The sequence below is a fragment of the Euleptes europaea genome, chromosome 1, assembly GCF_029931775.1.
Source record: "Euleptes europaea isolate rEulEur1 chromosome 1, rEulEur1.hap1, whole genome shotgun sequence".
NCBI classification, from domain to species: Eukaryota; Metazoa; Chordata; class Lepidosauria; order Squamata; family Sphaerodactylidae; genus Euleptes; species Euleptes europaea.
The window spans coordinates 128,432,391-128,441,317 of NC_079312.1; the positions used below are offsets into that span (position 1 = coordinate 128,432,391).

Sequence of the window (8,927 nt, forward strand, 5' to 3'; positions counted from 1 at the left end):
CGCTAGCCCTCAAGGAAGGATACAAATTAAATTTTCAGAATAAATTAAACAAAGCAAAAGACTAAAACCTTAGCAGTAAAAGCAGATCGTTGAAGCAATAAAAACACACTTTTAGAAGCAATAAAAACACACTTTTAGAAGCAATAAAACCAGCAATCAGCATTTTTTTTAAAAAAATGACTCAGTAAGAATAAGATTTAGGGGCGGGAAAGGTCAGTTTTATCACCAGTGTCCTCCAGTATAATACAGCTTCAATAGATCTCTGCAAGTCCAGAAACGAGGAGAAAAAGACTTGGTTCCCAAGACTGGGGTATATAGTTTAAAAAGCCCTGTCGACACACCCGTGAGAAAGAACTTGTTCAGACCAGATCCACCAACGTGTCCATCTCTCTCATTGTAAAGAGACTTGAACATTCTTCAGTATATTTAGCTACTTAGCAATTTATTTCCTTACACTATGCCCTGCCCACTATCTGTGCAATCATCAGCGTGTTAGGAGCCTTATTTATGATGTAATCCCCAAAATAGATCTTAATCCATAGTATTTGGATTAACCCATAGTGACTAAAGGGAACTTCCATATTCAGAGATAGTAAACTTCTAAATACCAGTGCCAGGAGGCACTGAGCGGTGGTTTGGAGCAGTGGACTCTGATCTGGAGAACCGGGTTTAATTCCCCACTCCTCCACATGAGCGGCGGAGGCTAATCTGGTGAACTGGATTTGTTTCCCCGCTCCTACACACGAAGCCAGCTGGGTGACCTTGGCCTAGTCACACTCTCTCAGCCCCACCGACCTCACAGGGTGTCTTTGTGGGGAAGGGAAGGTGACTGTAAGCCGGTTTGATTCTTCCTTAAGTGGTCGAGAAAGTTGGCATATAAAAACCAGCTCTTCTTCTTCTTGGCCCTCCATAGTAACTGGTTGGTCACTGTGTGAAACAGATTACTGGACTAGATGGACCACTGGCCTGATCCAGCAGGGCTCTTCTTATGTTCTTATTTACAAATTGAATTGACGTGCAGAAGCAAGACCGTGGAAGACTATTCAATTACAGAACCATTCAGGTTGCCCTTAAAATATTCTGTTATAGAAATAAGCCCTGCCTGTTTCACATTACTAGTGTAGAATATTGTATTTACCTGAAAGGAAGACAATCCTGAATGTAAAATTATCCCCATACAAACATTACATACAAATGTTTGTTACTTTACTTAACTGTAACTCGTATGTGAATCAAAGATGACCCACTCTTTTTTTCTTGACAGCGTACGTGGGGGGGGATATTTCTTTCACGTAAATGAGGTAACTTACCAGCCATCTGGTGTGAATCTTCCATACAGGCTCTTATGACTGAACGGTAGCTCTTGCTGACTCGAACCAATCTGTCAAAAGTAAAATAAAATGTTTATAAAGTTTTTTAATTAATCTATAATACAGATTTTGCACAGGTTACATCAAACACAAATATACAATCAACAACTTTAAGTTAACAGTTTCAAGCAAACAAAACTCAACACCACTGAATATGATAATGCATATGAAAAAGCAGCCATCAGTCCATCCATTTATATAAATTATGTTTACAATAATACAACTAAGTTTCCTCATATTTTGAATATAGTAGTTAAGAAAGGATTTTTCAGTATTTCCTTGGGGCAACTGTTATGTAGCATCCAAACAATATTTTCTAATGTGCCTTGCTCCACAGTTTATTAGCATTACTTATTTTATAGGGGACGGTATTTCAAAATAGGGTTTATATGTAATAGAGATTTTATAATATTCCTTGCAAAAAAAGCCCCACATGCATAGATAGAAGTATCTTCCTTTCAGTTGACACAAGCATTATAGGTATATTTCAATCCTATTTTATATGAAAAAAAGTTTCAGAAACATAAGAGGCTAAGGCAAATAAAAAGAAAATATCTGGATCAAATAAATTCCCTACTGGTTTCATTCATATGCAGCACCAAACCATTGCTGGCATAACATGAGTGGGCCTCATTCTTACACACACTCTCCTCCCCTTCTATGATTCCTTTACTCACCAATTTGAAGCAAATAAAATTTTGTTATTACAGCTAAACTGTAAAATGGTTTGTGTTTGCTCTCCAAACCAGGATCTGAAGGTGGTTTGCCAGTTTGGATGCAACAACAAAGTATGGTTGGTCTCAAAAGAGAAAGGGAGGGTGGAAGGGACGGAAGTTGAGGGAGTAGGGTGAAATAACAAAAGAGGAGGATGGAAGTTGAGGGAGTAGGGTGCAAATAACGCTAAACCATGATCTGGCATTACATTTGTAAGCTACTGTTTTAATTAACAAATTATTATAGATTTTGGATGGTGTCTGGATACTTTCACATTGTTAAGACCCTTCAGATCACTTACTGTGTTGTCCTTGACTTTCCAACCTTTTCTTTCTCATCCTTCTGCAGCCCAACAAAGATCCCGTGCGATTCATTGAAAAGTTTCCGCAACGTGTGGGAGTATACATCTTGATCTTTGCGAACAACATAAACGAAAGGGCAGCCTGGCCTTTTCTCTTTCTGCTCTGAAACAAACCAAAGGGAAGTTTTAATATAAAATTACCCTGTTACACTTAATATGAAAAGTGATATGCAATTGACAAAACCCAACCAAAACAACCTCCATTATTTTATACTCTTACTGTAACTAATCTGAATTAGGATACTAACGACATCCAGAAATAACAAAACCCCAACAAGTTCTAGATTTAATTGGATCTTAACAATCTAGGATCATGAAAACATACAGACCCTTGAAGTAAAAAAAGCTGTACAAGAGTTTTTACATGTACCCATGTGCTTTGAAGTCCAGGGCAGAAAAAATGAACGCAACCTTCACAAAGAATTCAGACCCACAAGAGCTTAATAGTACATTAATTTGCTATCTTACTTTGGTCTACTCACTAGCACGAATTCATCAAAAATGCATATTCATGACAAACATTGCTAACCTGTTGTTCCATACAATGTTTCACACACCAGCATCTCCACAGGTCCCCACTCAAAACGTAACTGCTTCTGCTCAGAGTTCAGTTCTGGAATCAGCTGTATGACAAATTGAAGAGCAAACATAGGAATACTACTTAAAGGGGTTTAGCTTTTAAGTACACTTTGTAATAAATTTAAATGAGACCAGGATTCATTACAAAATCTGGAATAAGTAAATAAAACCATTCCTTCTCCATAAAATCATAAAATCTTCTCTATGCCTTTCTCCATCTGCCAAGCACTGGGCCATATATCTCCTGTTGTTACTGTCAGATTGCTAGTGGAGCAAGAAAGCTACTTACTGTTTTTTTAAAGGGCTTTCTATATGAGACTGCCACACAGGTTTTGCAGAGCAACATGTTTCCACCTTCATTCCATTCCCCCAGAAAACTGAAAAACCATTATCCTGTATGCACTGATAATGCAGCTGCAACATTTTCTTCCAACTCATTCTGGTCTGGAAGAGGGCCCCCTCCCTTGACACAACCAATCTGGCCACCTAGATTCACACTACAGTAACATCAAGAGTAGACTACTGTAATGCACTCAATATAGATCTCCTCTCAAAGTCAACTTGCTAACTCCAGCTGGTGCAGAATGCCGTGGCTAAGTTATTATCAGAAGCTAGGCGGAGCATTTTATTTATTTATTTAGATTTTTTAACCCGCCTTCAATCACCGGCCAAGGCCGGGCTCAGGGGGGCTAACAACGTTAATATAATAAAATCCAGTAAAATACTATGAGATCACAATATAAATAAACAATTTAACAATCCCAACACATCATAGAAACAAGTAATAACAAACATGTATATAATCCCCTTAAATAGTCCCTCCATTAACTGCCCATCAGTTACCAAGCTCAATTCATCCCTCATATCTGTGTGACCGCATCCCCCCCTTGTTCCACCATGACAACTTTGCTCATCAGAGCAGGGCCTCCTGCAGGTGCCACCCTGCAAATGGGAAAAATCAACAACTGCCCATACTTGTACATTCTCTGTTGTGGCCCCCACCTTATGGAATGGCCTGTCTGGCAAAATGTTTTCATGACAGAGCACCTGCTTGGTATGCAGAAGGTCTCTGGTTCAGTCTCTGGCGTCTCCTGCTAAAAGAATCAGGTGGTAGGTAACGTGAAATATATCTGCCTGAGAACATGAAGAGACACTGCCAGTTTGAGTAGACAATACTGACTTGATGGACTAATTGTCTGATTCAGCATAAGGCTGCTCCATGTGTTTCAGAAAGATGCTTTGCTGAAGAAACAGGGACTATGGACTATACACTATCCTGTGTATAGTATGTACTGTCTGTTCATGTAAGTATGATCCTACAATTTAATTTCTGGATCATTTAATGTGTCATGTTAATGCTTATGCTTTGGCTCAGTTTGGTTTCAGCTCCATTTTCAGATTTCTTCAATCCAAATCTTACTGCTTTGTTTATCAGATGTTTCATCCTGTTGTATTTGACCTACACTGTGTAACCAATCATGAGTCTTGGTTTAAAAAAAAAAGGCAGACTATAAATAACACACATAGAATAATAAATAACTTGAATCTTAAATATAAAACTGATCAATAGAATAATGAGCAATGTTCCTTCTTCTTGATTCAAGCATTTATAACTGAGAACCAAAATTTAACGTTTGGATGTCATATTTATATATGCAACCTTAACTATCTAACAAAATGTACTTGTAGTCACAGTATCACTGTGGCATAGAGAACTACGACAGCTATTTAAATGGGGGGAGGGTAAAACTTAAGACAGCGACTGCCCAGGTAGTACATGGGAGTTTGCTTTCATACGTTCATAGCCAATAGTCCTTTCCTCTAAACTGAGGCCTACTGCACCAAGGTTCAATCCTAAACCAATAACAGCCCATTTTTCATCACTTCTGCAGCAAAAGAAAACCACCACCTGTCACCACCAGTGGGGAGGGCTAAGACAGTCAGTCCCCCCCTCTCAATTTTCCATCACTACTGCTCTCATTGAATGACATTTAGCTGACACTACTGAAGAAGATGGGGAGGGGGGCGGAGAGAAGACCAGTTCTCCAAGAATTTTTCATACAGATTCTTAGGCTTTCTGTAAATTTGTATTGTTATAAGAAACCTGTTGGTTTTATTACAGTTTAGCACTACCATATCCTGCAGTTTTTATGTTCAGTCAGAACTCCACCAATCCTCCGCACAGCAGTATAGAAATGCCTCACGTTAACCTAGACCACGGGTCGCAAAAGCGCAGCTCCCGAGCCGCATGCGGCTCTTTGAACCCTTGAGTGCGGCTCTTTCCAGTCCCACCCAGCTGGCTGGCGGGGGTTTGAAGCGCTTCCCGCCCCTTCCACCTTCCCCGAACTTCCAAGGGCCCTCCCGGTTTCCAGCCCCTTTCCTCTCCGGTGGGTGGTCTGGTCGGGGGGCCGTCTGGTGTCCGTCCGGGCCCGTCTTCCCGCCGGCCGGCCCGAGAGCTACCTCCCCCCGGGGCCTCCTCTAGGCTGCCCCGCTTTGGCTCCCCTCTCCCTTGTTGTAAGGGCCGCCTGGTGCTGGAGCCGTCGGCATCTGTGCTCCGGCCCGCTGGGGTGTTACCCTGCCCCGGGTCGCTCCTGGCCTCGCCTCTCAGCCCCGGCATGCTGGCCAGGAGAATGCCTTTCCGGCCCGCCCTCCTGTCGGCGATGGCTTTCGGGGGGCCCGTCACTCGCCCCTCCCTGCTCGGCCCAGCATCGCGGCTTGGCTCCATCCACACCGTGCTCCCGCCGCACCACCTGTTCCCCGGGCTTGGAGGTAAGTGGGGCGCGGGGCCCATCAGTGTCCCCCCGGGGCAGTCCTGGGTCAGGTCTCGAGGGAAGGTAGGAAGGACCCCAGGCGGCGGCGAGGAGGAGGTCTTGGATTTGCCACACAGATGCACATTTTCCCCATCCAGATTCTCAAAACTCTGCATGGAGCTTATTGGCCATTTATGAATGGGAGGTTTTGACTTGGATTTGCCACTCAGATGCACAACTCAACAATAAGCCCCCCTGCAGAATTTTGAGAATGCAGATGGGACAAATGTACAGTGTTTGTCAGTCATTGTCATGATTTAATTTTATGGATGCTTTACTTACTTTTTCCCTCCTCAGAGGCCATGTCTACCCACTGGCTTTCTTGTCGGTAGACCTGTACTCCGAGTAGGGGGAAAAGTCCCCCTTCAGAGGCCAGGTCTACCCATTGGCTTCTATGGGCCTCCAGAGGCCAGGTGTACTGCCAAGAAAGCCAATGGGTAGACCTGGCCTCCCAATGGGACTCAGCCGGAGGCCAGGTCTACCAATAGGTTTTTATGGCGACGAAGACTCCAGTCGAGGACTCCGGACGGGGAGGGGGAAATGGCAGGGATCATTATTAAGTATGATATCAAGTTTTATTCAGTGTACCTATAGTTTAATTAAGACTTAAAACTTTAATTAAAGTTTATTAAGTTAATAAACAGTGTACCTACCTATATAGTTTAAGAAATTTGGCTTTCAAAAGAAATCTCAATCGTTGTACTGTTGATATCTGGCTCTTTTGACTAATGAGTTTGCCGACCCCTGACCTAGACTTATATTATCTTGAAACAAGACTTATCATCCATTTCTACTTCCAGAAACAGTTGTTTTGCTTTTGCTTCCTATATCCACTCTGAGGCACAGTTCTGCCTAACTCAAAATCTCACATCTTTCACTACCATAAGAACATAAGAAAGGCCCTGCTGGATCAGACCACGGTCCATCAAGTCCAGCAGCCTGTTCACACAGTGGCCAACCAGGTGCCTCTAGGAAGCCCACAAGACAACCGCAGCAGCACCATCCTGCCTGTGTTCCACAGCACCTAATACAATAGGCATGCTCCTCTGATACTGGAGAGAACAGGTGACTAGTATCCATTCTGACTGTGTGTGTGTAAAGTGCCTTCAAGTAGCAGCCAACCTATGGCGAACCTGTTTTGGGGTTTTCACGGCAAGAGACTAACAGAGGTGGTTTGCCAGTGCCTTCCTCTGCACAGCAACCCTGGCATTCCTTGGTGGTCTCCCATCCAAATACTAACCAGGGCTGACTCAGCTTAGCTTCTGAGATCTGACGAGATCAGGCTAGCCTGGGCCATCCAGGTCAGGGCTCCATTCTGACTAGTAGCCATGAATAGCCCCTTTCTCCGTGACCATGCCCACTCCCCTCTTAAAGCCTTCCAAGTTGGCAGCCATCCCCATACCCTTGGGCAGGGAGTCCCACAATTTAACTAACGCCGCCTCCGTTAAAGGCGCTGTGCGGAAGCAAGAGGTCGCCCTGCCCAGTCCAGCATCGTGCCGCATTTCCTTGCCCGCGTGCGGTCGCGTGGCATAACACAAACGAACCTTTTCAACCTTGCAGCCCTGCCCTTGGGCCCAGCTCCCCGCTCCCAGCCCTCCCCGTGTATTTCGTCTCCACGGCTCTCTGCTAGCCGCCACTCCCCTCAACGCCGCCAATGTCTGGCCCAGAGAAGAGCGACATACAGTGAGCGGCGGTTCCACGTCCAGCTCCTCCATGCTGCTCAGCCCGAGCAGAACTCCCGCGGCTCCCTCCTTCCGCCTCGCCGAGCCTGAACCTCCCCAGCCAATCGCCGAGCCTCCCGCACAGCCTCGCGCGCACTCCGAGAAGGACCCTCCGCCCTTACGGAGAGACAGGCTCTGCTCCCGTCTTGGGGGGGGGCTGTCTTTCCGCACTGCCTGCACCGTTTCGAAACCCTTTTCTTCAGACGTATCCAATCCGAGCAGCGCTGCTTGCCTCTGGTTCAACGTCTGTCAAAGGCGGCGAACGGAAGTGAGTAGCGTGGGGAAGGGCTCGCGTTCGGGAGGTGCCGTGGAGACAGGCACTCCGTGGGGCACCTCGACGCAGTCTAAGGGAGGCCCCCTGTGAAATGGACTCGCTTGACAGGGCGGGAGAGCGCGTGGGCGGCGGGGCGGTTTCTTTTCCCCGCCCAGCAGTGGGATGGTGGGCGGAACCAGCCGGAGAGGATGCTGCTTGCAAAGATTGCGGGTCGCCTCGTGAGGTTTTTGTTTTGTTTTGTAGCTTTTTAGGTAGATGGTCAGAAAAAGAAGGTAGTTGTCGTCCCCCCCCCCCTCATCTATATTTGTTTGGTGAATAGAGCCAGCATAGTGTAGTGGTTAAAGTGTCGGACTGAAATGCCTTGTAGTCTTATAGAGTCCAATGAAGACAACGAGGAGGAGGTTAAAGGAACAGTTCCTTATTTAGCTAAACAGAGACCCTGGGGGTGAAAGAACCCACAAATAAGATGCAGAGTTACTCGCCCGAGAAACAAAGGAAAGTCAGTATCATTTATGCATTCGCATGGGGCAGGCCCATGGCTGCTGACAAGCAGATTGATACACAAAAGCACCAATGCACATTCAGTGTCTACTTTAGAGTGAAGTAGCATAACCTATAAACATTGGCCGAAGGCTGTCTCTAAGCAAGTTCAAGGTCTTGTGATCTTAGTAACTAGAAAACACATTCCTAAGGATGAAGGTAATTCAGAGCTCTCTACTGGTGAAAGGCCGTACCAGGCACAGAGAGCATGATTTGTTGGTTCATGGCTCCTGGATGCAAACTTCCCAAAGCTTCCATGTGTGTGCGTATGAATACAGAGTGTTCTAAACCAGCCCTTATATCGGGGCATTACAGGACTAGGACCTGGGGAAACCAGGTTCAAATCCCCACTCGCGCCATAGGTCACTTGCTGGGTGACCTTGGGCCAGTCACACACTCTCAGCCCTGACCCCTGGCTGGTTTTTGGATGGGAGACCTCCAAGGAATGCCAGGGGCATGGCAGGGAGACAGGCAATAGCAACCATTTATGTTAGACTATTTGTCTTGAAAACCCCACTAGGGTCGTCAAAACTTAGCTGTGACTTGACAGCAAAATAA

At 45.3% G+C, this 8,927-nt stretch overlaps 1 protein-coding gene across 1 annotated transcript in view; it reads right to left on the reverse strand.

Moving 5' to 3' along the window:
* The window catches only part of NUP85 (nucleoporin 85), a 29,899-nt gene extending 22,315 nt beyond the window's left edge, over positions 1 to 7,584 (reverse strand). Inside the window, exons 1-4 of the mRNA XM_056857602.1 lie at positions 7,517 to 7,584; positions 2,975 to 3,068; positions 2,386 to 2,548; positions 1,311 to 1,381 (exon numbers count right to left, since the gene is read on the reverse strand). Of these exons, the coding sequence (XP_056713580.1) occupies positions 1,311 to 1,381; positions 2,386 to 2,548; positions 2,975 to 3,068; positions 7,517 to 7,549 (361 nt within the window). The 5' untranslated portion in view covers positions 7,550 to 7,584. The remainder of the gene's footprint in view (positions 1 to 1,310; positions 1,382 to 2,385; positions 2,549 to 2,974; positions 3,069 to 7,516) is intronic.
* Positions 7,585 to 8,927: the final 1,343 nt, after the last annotated feature.